Raw genomic sequence first — 15,073 nt, 5'->3', positions numbered from 1 at the left:
TGAACATTATAAATAACGTCACATAAACCAAATGCAATCATGGTGCAATTCGCCCAATTGCCAAAAGAAACTCCAATAACCCTGCCTACATCCCGTTTCGAATTCCAGACACTCCTTGATAGAGGATGAGGTCAACATGCGCTGTGTAGTGTATCGTACAGTAACAATCCAAATATTTACTCGCAGGGTCGATTTCGCCAGTAGTCGCCCGTAGGAAAGGTTTCTCATCTGTAGCAGCCGCTTAGAAACCAGGGGGGTTCACCCGCTGGCTGACTCGTGTCCATTTCGGCAACTCTGCGAAGAGAATCGGTCAGTTTCCATCACCACAACGGAGTCCATCAATCGGTCTCATCCGGGATGAGATACTAAGACGAACGTACTGTGAATTCCCTTGCGGTATTTCTTCTCCTTCTTATCGAAGATCGTGTATTTGTCCTTGGGAAGCATTTCCTCCTCGCGCGGCATTTCCTTGTACCAGCGCTCCACCATCTTCGTGGTCTCTCCGTTTCGCTGAAGGGCGGCACTGACGGTGTCGACCACGCGATCGACCGATCGCAAACGCTTCCTTTGACGAGCCTTCTGGGGGGCAGAGATACGCCATGGGATCTTCCTGTTGCGGGTGAAGGGATGATTAGCCTGGGTTCTTTTTATCCGTCTGTCTAGCTGTCATAGTGATCGGCGAGCTGCGCGAGAACGAGTCGGAAGAAGACCATTGACACAAGGGACATACCACAGGAGACCCGAAAAAAGAGGTGACGACGGCTTGAACATCATTGTGGGCGACGAGATGGGGAAACAGAGGGGAGGCTGAGAGGGAGAGAAGCGGAGGTCCGGAGAGTCGAAGTGAAGAGAAAATCCCGTCGAGCCGGCGGTGGTCCGTGCACCTCCGCGGCCAAAATTCCCTCCCGCGTTGGACTTCGCCAATTCTTGTTCTCATTCTCATTTCTTTCTCTCGTCCCATCCTTTGGTTTCTGATCTGCTTGCCCTCCCCCGTCGGAGGTGCGTCGGAGTGCTTTTTTCTAGCGTTTCTTTTCCTACTTTAATGGATTTCCTATAGATCGACTATGTCCCGCGCTACGGATTCCGGCGCAACGGGGGAGTCGCCCTCGCTGCCCTGGAGGGCAATGTCCGCCACGACTATCTTTGGTGTGGCGGGCTTGTGTCGCTCGTTTCTGTACCTGTGCAGTCGTCCCGAGGTACACGGGCTGGACTCGTTTCTGGAGCTGTTGGATTCACGGCAGGATCCGTCGCAACGGACGAGGGGATTGCTGACAGGTACAACTCTCTCCCTCGTTCTTTTAAGACACAGAGATAGGAGCTGACCGAGAATCGTCGTCTATAGTTTCAAACCACACCAGCGTGTACGTACATGCGTCCTGCTTTACCCCCGACTGAAGGCGACCCTGCTACACGCGACGCAGGAGAGTGCATTGACCGTGGTCGCTGACTCGAGCAGTATGGACGACCCGCTCATGTGGGGGTTTCTCCCAATGCGATATAACTTTGGGCTACAAAATCAGACCAAGCGCTGGGGATTTGGAAGCCATGACATCTGTTATCAGACTCGGTATATTCTCCTCTCTTCTCTTGGTTCGCGCGTGGTATGATCGGGGCTGATCATTGGCTGTCGGAAGACCACTAGCATTGTTCTTCACTATGGGCCAGGTCCTCCCTACGCACCGACTCGCCCACTCCCCCTACGGTGGCCTCGCGCAGCCCGCCGTCACACAGGCCATCCGACTACTGTCTAAAGGCCCTTTCCCCGTCGAACCGCATCCTGCGATCCCCGAACGCCAGCACTGGAGCATACAAAACGTCTGCGTCGATCCGTTTTCCGACCTTCCCACGGCGTACACCACGGACGGCCATGATTCCCACCTCGCGCCATCCGCTTACGCTTGCAATTCGTACTCCTGGTTTCACATTTTCCCCGAGGGCAAGATTCACCAGGCTCCGAACAAGACGATGCGCTATTTCAAATGGGGTGTGGCCAGACTCATCTTGGAGGCCAGCGAATGTCCCGACGTTGTGCCGATTTGGTTAGAGGGTTTCGATCAGGTCATGCACGAGAGTCGCGAGTTCCCGCGCTTTCTCCCGCGGCCAGGAAAAGATGTCAGCGTGACATTCGGCAAGAAGGTCGACACCGACGCCATATTTGGGGAACCGAGGAAGCGATGGCAGGAATTGAAGGCAAAGGCCGAATTGGCCGCTCCCGAAACCCGCAATCAACCGGTCGGAGTCCTGAGCGATGAGCTATTATACGGAAAGGAAGCCGTCGAGCTGCGCAAGGAGGTGACGAAGAAAGTACGAGACCTGGTGCTTGACGTCAGGCGCTCCAGAGGCCTTTCCGATGAGGATCCCAAGGAAGGGCTGGTGGAAACTTGGATCCAGGAAGGTCCCAAGCGGGAAGGCAAGATGGAGGACGATTCCTGGGTGCGGGATGTATAGCGGCCGAGCTCCGGCTGAAATAAATATTGTATATTAGCCATAGGAAGACCTATTTTGTACAGAGATCATCCAACCGTGTCAGCTCAGTGACTCATGGATCAGCTTAGTATTGGTGGCGGGGGCCAAAACTCGCCTTTAAGACCAGGTGAATAACCTCAGACCCGCCAACACCGACTTCCGCTTGCTCCCCACCCTTTTTTCCTCTTCACACCACCCTCGATGCCCAAAAAGCATCACAACCACTCATTTTCGAAGCCCGCAAGCACTGCTCATCATACTCTAGCCTCATCTGGTCCCCGCGGTAGCCATAATGATCGTTTTCGACCGTCGCAGGCGTCATCTAACGCCGAGTCCTCCGTCAACGATATGATCAACCATCTTCGTCGCACTCAAGTATCCCGAACTGCCGAAGATGGGCACGGAAGCCCGTCCAGGCAGATTGCTTCTCGATCCGTGCATCCGTCCCTGCGAAACCTCCTAGAACTTCCAGAAATTCCACCTCCTCGACCTCGCCCGGGCACTCGGCGTGTGGGAATCGGCGGGCGACCGTCGAGAAGAACAGCTGGTCCCCCACCACCGGAAAGCTGGCTTCTGGGGAACGCTGCTGGAGATAATGCCGAAGACAATGAGACCGCTGATCTGGGGAATTCACAAACGGAGAGAATAATCTACCGTCTAGATCGTCTGCCGGGCAACACTATGCCTGAGCGACACACCCTCTTACACACGGTGCTTAAATCGATGGCCGCCCAATGGGTGTGGCATGTACATTATGATGGACAGTTCTTGGATACTCTGCCGAGCCATATTAAGATGCTCCTGCTGAGTTACATTGGCATATATGCGCGAGACCAACCGATACTGGGGATAATGCAAGGCCTACGACCACTGTTTGAGAAAGAGCAGTTCGATACACAGGACGAAGAGGATGGGCTCGACCGGCTTCGGCATGAATCGGAGGTTATACGGCTTGATTTGGGCAGTGCGATCGGACGATGGATTAATATCAATCAACTTTCCCATGAGCTGGTAGTGTCGCGAAGGTCACTTCCCGCACAACACAAGCAGAAGGAAGTCATTCCTTCTTCTTGGGATGCTGAGTCTGACGAGGAGGTTGACGAGCCCACCAGCATTGATGCACCTCTTCCGCAGGCACTCAGTCAAGGGCTCCGCTTCCAGAATCTCCGTTATCTCTCCCTCGCACACCCAACAGCTGCTAACTGGAACCCGCTCATCAACCTCTTATCGCGTCTTTCAACTCTCACTCATCTATCGTTGGCCTACTGGCCGGCCCCGGCTATTACGCCAAATGCCATCGCCCCAACCACCAGGGCGTGGTCTTTCTCACACACCGCCACAGGCGCGACGTCTAATGATGATTGGGCCGAAGCCGCATCGATTCTTCGGAGACTCGCACGCGCAACTTACTGTCTAAAATGGATTGACCTAGAGGGCTGTGGGGATTGGCTTGGTGCTCTGAGCTGCGAGAGTGTCGGACCAAATGGCGAAACATATACCTCGGGTCCGGATTGGAACGGATCGTGGCGGAATGTCGAGTTCGTTCGGCTGGGACCTGGCTGGCTTCCGCCGATTGATGATAGCGAGTTGCTTCCAGCCTGTCGGGTGGGATATCCTTCCTCCCGGTCACTGGCAACGTCCATTCATTCTCCGGTCCGAGATGGTTCCGAAGCAGCCGACCTACCGTGGGATGTCGAACTGGAGCGGATCAAATATCGACGGAGCAAAGAAATAGAACGGTTCCGGGAGATTTTGCACGCAGCGAAGGAGGTGCAACAGCGCGTGCAACAGGTTCGAAGAGAGGGTAAAGGTAAATGGGCGCATTTCTCTTTTGGACTCGAAGGACTGGACGAGACTGTTCTCAAGAGGCTTATTGGGGCCGATTACCTACGGTTTCTTCCTTGATATCATCATGATCCTGGGGCCAAAAGAGCAAGTACAGCAGGGACTCAATCGTAAACCAGATGTATATGACCAAACCGCATACTTTACATCCAAACAATTCTCACGGATTTGCCTGATTTAGAGTAGGTAGAAACAGAAGTTGAGTTCCCACCCTGCACAATGTTGACCGCATGTTTCTACATCCTGCGATTCCATCCTTCTTTTACTACTTTTCCACATTGCTCATCAGTCTACGATATCCGAAGCGATCTCCTTCCAGTCGAACCACACTCGACTTCACATTGCACATGCATTGTGCATAGCGGCTTTCACTATCTTTCATCGAGAGTTTAATGAAGGACGATCATCACAATAATCTGCAAGCCTCGCGGTGATCTATCTAGCTCGTTGCGCCCCAAAAAAACTCTGCTCGATGAAGCTTCCCCGGATGCGGAAATATCCGGGGCCTACTCAACGCCGCGTATACGCACCGATGTTGCGGTGGTAATCCCCGAGCTTCAATTCATTCCGAATCCGGACGCTGGATGTGCGGTGTATACTTGGGTCCAGACTCGGCTACTGTCACGTCGACCCGATTCGGGTTCCTACGTGGTATCTCACTGGCAATGATGCCGACATTCTCACTACATGCGAATTCCGTTTTAATAGAAAAGCTCCAGTGCGGTAGCCTTCAGGAATGATTTGCAGCACGTCTTTCCACTTGCATCGCTTTCTCTTCTGTTTGACAGCGCGAGACCGAAAACGAGCCAACCGAAAACGAACCAACCGAAAATGCTCCGCGCACACCTCCTGACCGGCATTCTGCTGTGCTCTGTCGCTTCTGTCCAAAGCGCGCATGCCGTCTTCAAGAAACGGCTAACTTGTGAAGACTGCGACAGTGGCCGCCGCTGGGGTGTCACCGCGACGGACCTGGGTATCCCGTACGTGCAAGACGACGGCGAAATTGGCTTCCTTTTCGGCGACACGTTGAGCTCGAAGCGGGTGGAGGATGCGAAAGACTGGCGTTGCCCTGTGATGCTGCGTTCGCGAATCCATCCGGGCGAAGAGGACGGCCTGGAGTTCCAGGGCGCTGCCGGAGTCGACGCAGATGCAGACGGGCTCGCGCAGCAAATCACGCATAATGGCAATCGCGGCGACGATGGCACCAACTCGGGCATTTGGGAGTACTCGGTGCTTCCCAACGATGGAATCAGCTTCCCCGAGACGGGCGAGCATTTCATCTCGTACATGAGCGTCATGAATTGGACCGCGCCCTGGACCCCCAACTATTCCGGCCTGGCGGTCTCCACGGACGGCAACACCTTTGAGCGTCTGGACAATTCCAAGTGGTGGAATAACGAAGACAACACCGATCCCTTCCAGATGTGGACCATGCAGCGCGATGACCAGTGGGTGTACATCTTTTCTACACGCTCTCCTGTTCAATTCGGCCCGATGCTGCTGCAGCGCGTCCGCTGGGACCTGATCAAGGATAAGGACGAGTATGAATGTTGGGGACTGGATGGCAACGGCTGGGACTGGGGAGATCATTGCTCGCCGATCCTCGAGGGCACCTTTGGAGAACCGTCGGTGCGGAAGCTGGAAGACGGCACTTGGGCTATGGTCTATCTGAATGCGCCGAGCACGAATCCTTGGATCGTCTCCCGCACCGCCAAAAGACCGACGGGCCCGTGGTCCGAGGAGAAGGTGCAGGTAGAACAGGTCGGCGACGGATCGTTGCTATACGGTGGCTTCATTCATCCCTGGTCGACCACCCAGCCCAACGGACTGTATCTGATGGTGTCAAACTGGACGAGCACCGCGCCGCCACCGCAGGGAAACGGCGCTGTGGCGACTTACGAGGGGATTGCGTCCGTTAACCAGTATATCGGCACTTTGTAAATTATATTGATATTGACTATACGTCGCAAAATTATCTTGTCCTTTGAACATTCTGGAGACTAGCAATTCAACCTAGACAAAGCATTTCTAGTCGCTTGGGATCCCCGACGCCGGTGTATAGCCAGTGCCCTTTCGGACAGCATCAGCAGCACTGGAGAATTCTTCGTAGACCTGTTTCACGCAGTCGTGGTCATGCAACCAGGCTGGACGAAGCTCAAGTGTCTTGGTAAACCCTCCCTTGTTCCAGTCAACATTCAAAGACTGATCTCTCGCCTGGACGCCGCGTTTTTGGATGGCAGCAGTCCGGTGGTACCTGGTATCATATCCTAGTCAGCGCCATAGAACGTTATTCAATAGGAACAGGTATAGCATCCATACCTTAGTTTCTCGGCCACTCGCAGGGCTAGCGGCACGTCGTTCTTGCCGGCAATCTCGAGAGACAAAGCCACGACCGCTGCGTCTTCAATGCCCTGGTTTGCGCCCTGACCAGCATGCGGTAGAAACGGATGGGCTGCATCGCCAACCACGATCATCCTCCCTTTGTCGGACACCCACTTCTTCAACGGCGCTCGAGTGAACAGGGCCTGGTTCATCCAATTGGCGTCTGGAGTTTTGGAGATCAGAGGAGCGAGCTTGCCTGCGACCGGCCAGTCTTTGATGAATTCGAGGACCGGTCTTACCGAGTCAGATTCGGATTCGGCGTTCTCCTTGTGTCCGCAGCTCCAGAAGATATATTGATGATTCTCCGCGGTTCCCACCATGATGACGATGTCCTTTCCGTAGAAGGTGTGGAAGCAGTCCTTGTCGCCGGCATCTTTGATAATCCAGGAGGCTTCCGGATCCTTCGCGATGGTGCTTGCAGGGAAAAAGGCCCGATATGCAGCGCCGTCTGTAGCCTCGAGGGTAAACTCTTCCCTGGATATCTGTGCTCTGCCTTTGCTGTGAACGCCGTCGGCCGCGATCACACAGTCTGCGGTGATGATCTCGTCTCCAACAATAACCCCGGCATTGCGATCAGTCTCCCAGTATTCGGTCACTTGGATGCCGGTACGAATCTCGATGCCCAGGCTCTTCAACTGATCCAGAAAAATCTCTAGAAGCCGTGATCGCCGCAGCATGTATCCGTCCTCTTGCGCGTCCGTGGCGTTGTGAGGCTTCCGGAGCTTCAGTGCGCCGGTCTCGTCGTAAACTTGCAGGGTGTTCAAATTGCACTGGAAGTGTTGCATGGCTCGGATAACGGCGCCATCGCCCCAGTTCTCCAGCACCCGGACGGCATTCCCTGTCAAACTAATCAAATCCCCTGCGATCCAAGGCTCTTGTTAGCGCGCGTTGACTTGACCGGTTGATTCAAGATTGTCTACCCACCCAAGTGATAGCTCTCTGGCTTCCGCTCCAGACAGATCACCTTATGGCCTCTGCGGTGACATTCAATCGCCGTTGCTAGCCCTGCCGGTCCCAGACCTACGACAAGGACGGTGATGCCGGAGGAATGAGGTGGTCGGGCTCCAGTTTCGCTTACAGTCATTGTCGATTTAATTGACGGATCTGTTGTTGGGCAAATATGGCCGGTTATCTGGTGCTATTGCTGGCTACGAGGGACTGAGGCTGGGCTCAATATTATTGACCTTCGCTTGGAAAGCAGACTAAGTGAGAATTGCATGCTCTCTAGTCTACTGCGTTGCGTCGATCGCTGTACATGTCGGGCGAGAGAGAAGATAAGAGACTACTGTTACTGGCCAAATCTTGCATACATTCGCTCATGCCGACTGTATAGATATGCGCACTCAAAATTGCTCCCCCGCATGCCTCGAGTTTTGGAAACCTTGCCCCTCGCATGGTACTATAATCACCCTGTCAAGACTTGGTGCGCTGGCTTGAATGCCACATACTGGAATGTTGCCTGCCTTTCCAGCAGCCGGTAGCCTAGGTGTGGAACACCCAGCCATGCAAGGGTCAGTGAAGCATTCCACGGCACAGCTAGTGCCGAGCTGTACGGTCAAAATGTGTGTCTGCACATATGTCCAGGGCTGGGGGACAGTTACATTGAATGCTACGGGCTCGGAACACGGCATGTAACCTTTCCGTATCATGACCATCACTCATGATCTATTATTGAGACATCGCTAGACAGTGGAGATCAGGTAAAGAAACAGGGGGGCTGGATCAAACCCCCTTGCTGCCTAGGTTGCATTTCTATCCCTGGTCTGGAAATTGAATGAGTCTTGACTGCATGATTGACTGCTTAGAGGGGTATTCATGCAATTCTTTCCCTGCTCAAAGGATTGCGTCGACTTTGCATAGATGTACGGTAACAGTAGCAAGGATGAGATGCTCAGGTTCCCCCAGCGAGACATTGTCCCTCGTGGAAGGATGAAACCGTTGCCTTTAGCTAGTTCTAGAAACTACACGCCTTGACTGCGGTCTGGATGCTCGGTGTACATGTGTTACCAAAGGAGATAGTTTACTATGTACACAGTACCATAGTCGTGATTTCTAACTCTTATGTATAACGGAATGGTTTACCTCTTGTTTAGTATGATGATATAAACTCCTTGAAGCTTTATATCAACATATGTTTGATTTCACTAGGAACATGTAGACAGCACTCTTATAAGGCAACTTCCTCCTCTCTTCTCCTCACTCGAATCTTCGTGCCGGGATTACACACGGTCAAAAGACCAACTCGGACCAGCTCCGAGGGGGCTTCTTCGACAAGTTCCATGTCATACTTCAGTAGAATGTGGCAGAGTACGATCTTGATCTCATTCACTGCGATGAATCTTCCCGGACACGCCTGTTTACCGTGACCAAAGTTCAATTGGCTGTAGCTGGTCTTCGTGAACGGGGCCAGATGGGCACGCTCGGGGTCTTGGCGCAACTTGACAAAACGATAGGCGTCAAACTTCTCAGGGTCGGGGAAGATTGTAGGATCTAGTCGGCTGGGGTTTGCGACGGCCATGAGGGTTCCCTGGGGGATTATGGTGCCGTCTGGGAGGTCGACTGTCTCCGTGGCGTAGCGAAACATGGATACTAGATCGTGGCAAAAGACATTAGGCTGCGACCTGATAGGGGTATTTTCCTTCATTAAGAAATTAAGAATGAGGGTCTTACAGAGCATAAATGGTTCCAGACGCTGGCTCTCTTGCATGAAGCTTTCCATCAGGAACATTTTCTGCAAGGCAGCAATGCGCAACCCACCATCTCGAACAGCCCAGATAGCTTCCTCGCGAAGCGGCTGGATCAGCTCTGGGTGCTGGCAAAGTCGGATCATGATTTTGCACATCATGTCAGTGGTGGTGTGGTTAGCCACAGCTGCAAGTCGCAGTTGCGCCAGACCGGCATCGTAGATGGAACCCTGGGCAAACTCATGGATCCATGCCAAGCTAGTGAACTCCTCATCCACCACCTTCTTGTGCTTTATGCGGTCCAGTTCCGGCTGAATGAGTTCTCGAGCCTGTCGAACTTGATCCCGAAGCTTGCGACAGGCCGGAAGAATTCGGTGGACGAAGGGATGAAGGAAAGTGGCAAATTGCTGGACGGCCACGACGGCTGCGTATCGTTTGACAGAATAAGTCGCGATGATCTCGAGCCAACGAGGATCGCGACACAGATTGGGTCCGACAAAGGCCCGTCCTGTTATCTGGGCCGTCATTCGGCCTACCATGGGGTAGAGCAACAGCTCATGCCATTCTATGGTTTCGCCGTCAGCAAGAAGATACAGGAAGCATTAACTGAATCCACTGCATTACCTGTCGAGTCGGTCCATACTTTCTGCAGGTAATCCTCTGTTTCGTCTGAGAAAGGTCGGGTCAAATGCACTGAAGCCTCAAGGGGACCAAAGATCAGCCTTCAAGTCTTAACGGGGTTTATCGCATCGCAAGCCTCCCTACCCAATCGTTTGGATGTGGCACTCGCCGCCGGACGTGGAACCGAGTCGTGTAGTTCACCGGCAAATTTGGTCTCAAGGCCTTTCAAATGGACAAGGTTGACCTGGAAAAGTCACCTGGGTTAGTGACGCCCGATGGTTTTCTTGTTATGTATGCTTTGTTTGAGAAAAGAGGAAAGGCATACCGAAGCAATTCCCTTGTCTTGGTCCAGCCGGTCATCCATGCCCGCTGCATCGGCCAGTTTATCCGACAGAATCAATCGAAGTCCAAACCCAGTGATCATATGAAAGGTTGAAGTTGCCTATGCACATCAGTCTCTCTCCATCGTCTCTCAAAGGTGCGTTGTGCCACTCACCCTGGCGACTCCGTTATTGATCAATTCCTCAGCCCTCATGTCAAATTCCCGTCTAGCTTTGGCTTCAAAATAGTCCCACCGATATTTATTCACGATTTTGGGATCCTCCGGCTGGGGAGCCACCATGAAGAAGAAGGTTCCAGCGAGAAGGAGCCCGAGGATGCAGCCTGTCGCCGCAAGCCCCGAGGGCAGCTCTAGCCCAGCGAAGGTGGCCATCTTACCACGTAGCAGCTCTATTAGACCTTCTCGCCTCCGTTAGGGGAAGGATTGGTGCACAAGAGATGGATGGGTTTCAGGATGTCAGAGAGGACTTAGATGCGAAGATCAGAGTCCAACCGATCGGGTCACTCCTCTCCCCGCGAGACTACATTGACTGCAGCTGCAAGGGGCTAAAACCTTGGTAATACCAGTGGTGATGTTATGTGGATGCGTAACAGGCGACAAATTGAATCTCACACATTTCAACCATCTTCGAGGCCTGCATTCCATCCCTTGCCTTGCATGCCGGTAGTAGCCGACTGCTTGACGTGGCCGACCTCTTCGCTCTCTATGATTGGAACGCAGTCAGAGGCTGCTGAAATCATTCTTTCATTAATCCACTGAACCTGATATCCTATCTCGCTATCGCCATTCCCATCGGGTTGAGTGCGAAGGAAATCTCCGTCGCTCTGCTCTCGACACAACGACCGTGGAATTGTCGTCCGCTATGGGTCTCCCACATGTCCTCGCAGGCGTCGTTGGCGTTGCCTCCCATGCAGGATATTTTCGACGAGGAGAGCATCATCTATACCCTCTGCGATACGTCAAATGGCACGCACTTGTCTTCATCGCCATACTTGTGGTTGCAAGAGTTGCCCGTGTTCCCCTGTATGACTCTGTAAAGACCGCAGGGGGCTTGTCATTTGCCTATCTCATCGGGTTATACACCTCTCTCCTTGTCTACCGCGCACACTACCATCCTCTCCGCAGCTTTCCCGGCCCCTACGGAGCCAGGCTGTCCGGTCTATGGTTCTCAATCAACCTCAGAGATCGCCCGGCCTTCCGGAAGCTGTATGAGCTGCACGAAGAATATGGCCCTGTGGTGCGTGTTGGCCCTTCGGAGCTCTCCATTGCCGATCCAGAGGCAGTCGACCTCATTTACGGGTTTCGGTCACGTTGCTCCAAGGGCTCTTTCTATGATAACGGACATCCGATGCTCTCGTTGCACTCGCATCGAAGCCGAGCGGCCCACGACCAGCGCCGTCGCATCTGGAGCACAGGGTTCGGCGATCGAGCCCTACGAGGCTACGAGACGCGAATCCGTGGATATCGCGAAAAGCTTTTCCATCGCCTGAATGCTGCCGCCGGGCTCACGGTCAATGTCAGCGACTGGTTCAATTTCTACAGCTACGATGTCATGGGTGATTTGGCTTTCGCCCGCAGCTTCGACATGCTCGACACCAGCGGAAGCCACTGGGCCATCGACGTCCTGCTTTCGGGCATCACGCCGTATAAATACTGCGTTCCGTCGTGGGTATTTCGATCTTTAGTCACTATGCCCTCACTCTCCAAGGATTGGCATAGATTCGTGGAGTTTGTCACGCAGCGTCTTGTTCATCGCATGAACGTAGGTGTTTTTCCGCTCCACAACCCGAGCTTGTTTCTGGGATCTTTGTTGATATGCCGCTCAGGACAAGGTCGAGATCCCTGACATTTGTGCCTCTTTCCTCGCTCCTTTGAAAGGTCGGGCTCCCACAACCGACGAGTTCAATATGCTGATGGGCGATGCTATGCTCATTGTGACGGCAGGAAGGTAGGTGTCTCGTCCTGTGGTTCTCTTTTTCCACATGAATCTCGCGTCATAACACCTCTCAATAGTGATACAACCGCCACAACTCTGACTAGCATCGTTTATGAACTGGCCCATCACCCACAAGAGGTGGAGCAGCTGCGCGCAGAGCTGCTGCCAATCGAAACCGATGCAACAGGCGAATTCCTTCACGACCGAATCTCGCAGTTGCCCCGACTAAATGGGTTCATCAACGAGACGTTGCGACTGCATCCGCCAGTTCCCAGCATTATCCCGCGGAAGACACCTGCAGAAGGGATCCAGTTAGGGGACACGCATATCCCCGGCGATATGACGGTCTTTTCTCCCCAGTGGGTCATTGGGCGATGTAAGCACACCCCCGTCCATCGTCATTCTCTCTAGCTAATGGCTTATGATTTCTAGCCGGATCGGCCTATGCAGAACCACTTTCTTTCATTCCTGAGCGCTGGTACAAATATCCCAACCTGATCAAGCACCGGTCAGCCCATGCTCCATTCATGACGGGTGCGCTCTTCCTTATATCCAGCAGCTATTTCAACGAGGCTTTGCGATCAGTTGCTGATACCTTCCACAGGCCCATACTCTTGCATCGGCAAGCCGCTCGCGCTCATGAACATCCGCACAACCATTGCTCGGTTAATCATGACCTTTGATATCCAGTTCCCCAAGGGTGTGGATGCAACACCTTTCGTGGACCACGCAGAAGATCACTTTTCGCTTGGCATTGAGCGAATGCCAATCGTGTTTACTAAGCGTCAGCTGTAGCAGTAGTCATATATTTGTTCAAAGATTGTTCTACGATACCTACGAAGGGTTAGCTTCCACTATTTGTCGCTCCTTAAAATACCATTTCCTTTTCATTCTCGCGATCAAGGAGCCCTGAAAGATAACTCGCAGGTATTGAAAGTGCAACGTCAAGATACCACCGTACATAATTACAAAATACGATGCCAAGGGTGCGAACAATGCAAAGCTTGGATATTGTACACATTAGTCAAGTAGGGTCTAGACTTTGCTGGACTAATCCTCGATGATTTTAGGGCTTTGGTGTCACCCGACGGGCTCTGCATGCCAAAGGATGAATATAGTTGGCTGATGACAAAGGCAGCATTCCTGCGGTTTTGGCTCCTTGCCGACAGAAGCCAGAGCCAGCTGAGGCCGGAATGTCCGCAAGAACAAATGCATAACAGCCAGCCTTCATCGATTATACCCCTTCCTAAAGCAAGGGGGAGGAGAGCGAAATGATTCACTTGTCACCGCTCTTTACCGACAATGCCCGAGTTCATCTCGGCGATTTGGCATCCTCTGATCAGATACGATTCATAGAAATGTATACACAGACCTGGTGCAGTCCGTCAGACAACTGCTAGCTTACACCTGTTCTCTCTTTGCCATTCTATATCGGCTACTACCCACAGTATGACGATCACCTCGAGCCATTCCATCGTACACCAAAGTGCTTCTGGGCATCCCAAGGCCACGCCGATACGAAAGCATGGAGGGCCGACTCCCGCGGGTATCCTAGCTACCTACTACGACTTCCCAAGTGAGGACCAGGCTCGCTGGTGGGAGGATACGGGTCCGCTATTCAACCGCATGCTCGAAGCCGGACAATATGACGTACACCGACAATATCAGTTTCTGTCTTTCTTCATCCACCATCTGCTGCCGGCTCTCGGGCCATATCCTCAGCGGTGGCGCAGCACCATCTCGCGCAGTGGGCTGCCCATTGAGTTCAGTCTCAACTTTCAGAAAGGCTGCCACCGTCTGGTGCGCATCGGGTTCGAGCCCGTCAGTTTCCTGTCCGGCACGCCGCGGGATCCTTTCAACGGAATCCCAGTAGGCGATCTTCTCAGGCAGCTGGTGAAGCTTCCTCTACGGGACTTCGATACGCAACTATTTCAGCGGCTGCTCGGGGACTGCCACCTGTCCCCGGGAGAGGTCCATCAAGTCCAGGAGCTGCTGAAAGTCCCGGATGCCAACCCCTTGAAGTCACAGGGGGCGTTCGGCTTCGACTTCCTTCGTGATGGCACCGTCTTGGTCAAGGGATACGTGTTTCCGAATCTGAAGGCCCAGGCAACCGGTATCCCTATCGGTAACCTCGTCGCCGACACGGTACGAAGCCTGGACGCCGAGCGCAACCAATTCCTCCCCGCCTTCTCTCTCGTGCACGATTACATGCAGGAAAGTACGGGCTACAACCAGTATACTTTCCTGTCCTGCGACTGTGTCGACATGCCACGTCAGCGTCTGAAGCTCTACGGCGCTCATACGGAGGTGACCTGGCCCAAGATCGCCGAAATGTTCACCCTGGGCGGGCGCCTAATCGACGAGCCCGAGATAATGGCCGGGTTGGATCACTTGAGAGAACTCTGGACCCTGTTGCGCATCGGCGAAGGTACTCGCGCCTTCAGCGGCGGGTTCGACCATAGCCAGGACACCGCCGCCAGCCAAGTCCTGTCGCCCATGATCTGGAACTACGAAATCCATCCCGGCGGTCGATTCCCTGTGCCAAAGTTCTATCTCCCGGTTCATGGCGAGAATGATCGATTTGTGGCCGAGTCCTTGGCCCGATTCTGGGACTCCTTAGGCTGGTCGGAACATGCACGTTCATACGTGAAGACTGTGGAGGACCTTTAGTAAGTTCTCCTATTCATTGAGCTTTGCCCTTCCTTTGACATCACCATTTTTCTACTTGATCGTCTTATAACTTTGAATTAATGTTCCGCTAACGTATTCAACAGCCCCGACCAGGATATTTCCCAGACC

At 53.3% G+C, this 15,073-nt stretch overlaps 10 protein-coding genes across 11 annotated transcripts; 7 read left to right on the top strand and 3 right to left on the bottom strand.

The window, feature by feature from the left end:
- Positions 1-241: 241 nt before the first annotated feature.
- On the bottom strand, positions 242-774 carry LDX57_005049 (mitochondrial 54S ribosomal protein mL60; the record flags this gene model as incomplete). Its single annotated transcript, XM_046086729.1, has 3 exons — positions 242-294; positions 381-610; positions 731-774. The coding sequence occupies 3 exons, from the start codon at positions 772-774 to the stop codon at positions 242-244; spliced, it is 327 nt and encodes a 108-aa protein (XP_045942694.1).
- A 166-nt stretch (positions 775-940) lies between these two features.
- Positions 941-2,557, top strand: TAZ1. Of its 2 annotated transcripts, XM_046086727.1 has the most exons (4): positions 941-1,275; positions 1,343-1,361; positions 1,457-1,567; positions 1,635-2,557. In XM_046086727.1, the coding sequence occupies exons 1-4, from the start codon at positions 1,065-1,067 to the stop codon at positions 2,446-2,448; spliced, it is 1,155 nt and encodes a 384-aa protein (XP_045942692.1). In that variant the 5' UTR covers positions 941-1,064; the 3' UTR covers positions 2,449-2,557. The 2 variants fall into 2 exon arrangements, with proteins under 2 accessions (XP_045942692.1, XP_045942693.1); XM_046086728.1 differs by having other exon boundaries at positions 1,343-1,567.
- Positions 2,558-2,667: 110 nt separating this feature from the next.
- LDX57_005047 (uncharacterized protein) lies at positions 2,668-4,371 on the top strand (the record flags this gene model as incomplete). The annotated part of the gene is made up of 1 exon (XM_046086726.1): positions 2,668-4,371. The coding sequence occupies one exon, from the start codon at positions 2,668-2,670 to the stop codon at positions 4,369-4,371; it is 1,704 nt and encodes a 567-aa protein (XP_045942691.1).
- Positions 4,372-5,142: 771 nt separating this feature from the next.
- On the top strand, positions 5,143-6,252 carry LDX57_005046 (uncharacterized protein; the record flags this gene model as incomplete). Its single annotated transcript, XM_046086725.1, has 1 exon — positions 5,143-6,252. One exon carries the CDS (start codon positions 5,143-5,145, stop codon positions 6,250-6,252), a length of 1,110 nt encoding a protein of 369 aa, XP_045942690.1.
- Positions 6,253-6,339: 87 nt separating this feature from the next.
- On the bottom strand, positions 6,340-7,777 carry LDX57_005045 (FAD-dependent oxidoreductase; the record flags this gene model as incomplete). Its single annotated transcript, XM_046086724.1, has 3 exons — positions 6,340-6,565; positions 6,631-7,552; positions 7,618-7,777. 3 exons carry the CDS (start codon positions 7,775-7,777, stop codon positions 6,340-6,342), a joined length of 1,308 nt encoding a protein of 435 aa, XP_045942689.1.
- A 1,083-nt stretch (positions 7,778-8,860) lies between these two features.
- Positions 8,861-10,710, bottom strand: LDX57_005044 (cytochrome P450; the record flags this gene model as incomplete). The annotated part of the gene is made up of 6 exons (XM_046086723.1): positions 8,861-9,282; positions 9,364-9,942; positions 10,002-10,070; positions 10,143-10,242; positions 10,324-10,440; positions 10,495-10,710. The coding sequence occupies 6 exons, from the start codon at positions 10,708-10,710 to the stop codon at positions 8,861-8,863; spliced, it is 1,503 nt and encodes a 500-aa protein (XP_045942688.1).
- A 130-nt stretch (positions 10,711-10,840) lies between these two features.
- LDX57_005043 (uncharacterized protein) lies at positions 10,841-12,184 on the top strand (the record flags this gene model as incomplete). Its single annotated transcript, XM_046086722.1, has 1 exon — positions 10,841-12,184. Exon 1 carries the CDS (start codon positions 11,201-11,203, stop codon positions 12,182-12,184), a length of 984 nt encoding a protein of 327 aa, XP_045942687.1. The 5' UTR covers positions 10,841-11,200.
- Positions 12,185-12,245: 61 nt separating this feature from the next.
- LDX57_005042 (uncharacterized protein) lies at positions 12,246-12,685 on the top strand (the record flags this gene model as incomplete). Its single annotated transcript, XM_046086721.1, has 2 exons — positions 12,246-12,286; positions 12,352-12,685. The coding sequence occupies 2 exons, from the start codon at positions 12,246-12,248 to the stop codon at positions 12,683-12,685; spliced, it is 375 nt and encodes a 124-aa protein (XP_045942686.1).
- Positions 12,686-12,801: 116 nt separating this feature from the next.
- Positions 12,802-13,069, top strand: LDX57_005041 (uncharacterized protein; the record flags this gene model as incomplete). Its single annotated transcript, XM_046086720.1, has 2 exons — positions 12,802-12,808; positions 12,879-13,069. The coding sequence occupies 2 exons, from the start codon at positions 12,802-12,804 to the stop codon at positions 13,067-13,069; spliced, it is 198 nt and encodes a 65-aa protein (XP_045942685.1).
- Positions 13,070-13,723: 654 nt separating this feature from the next.
- LDX57_005040 (uncharacterized protein) lies at positions 13,724-14,944 on the top strand (the record flags this gene model as incomplete). The annotated part of the gene is made up of 1 exon (XM_046086719.1): positions 13,724-14,944. One exon carries the CDS (start codon positions 13,724-13,726, stop codon positions 14,942-14,944), a length of 1,221 nt encoding a protein of 406 aa, XP_045942684.1.
- Positions 14,945-15,073: the final 129 nt, after the last annotated feature.

This window comes from Aspergillus melleus (assembly GCF_016097325.1).
Source record: "Aspergillus melleus strain CBS 546.65 chromosome Unknown contig3, whole genome shotgun sequence".
NCBI classification, from domain to species: domain Eukaryota; kingdom Fungi; phylum Ascomycota; class Eurotiomycetes; order Eurotiales; family Aspergillaceae; genus Aspergillus; species Aspergillus melleus.
The sequence above is the reverse complement of the archived record's forward strand: the minus strand, read 5'-3'. Positions and strand labels throughout refer to the sequence as shown.

Coding starts and splice junctions, on each gene's coding strand:
- TAZ1 (XM_046086727.1), top strand. CDS start 1,065: ATGTCCCGCGCTACGGATTCCGGCGCAACGGGGGAGTCGCCCTCGCTG. Junction 1,568..1,634: donor GACATCTGTTATCAGACTCG/GTATATTCTCCT, acceptor GGCTGTCGGAAG/ACCACTAGCATTGTTCTTCA.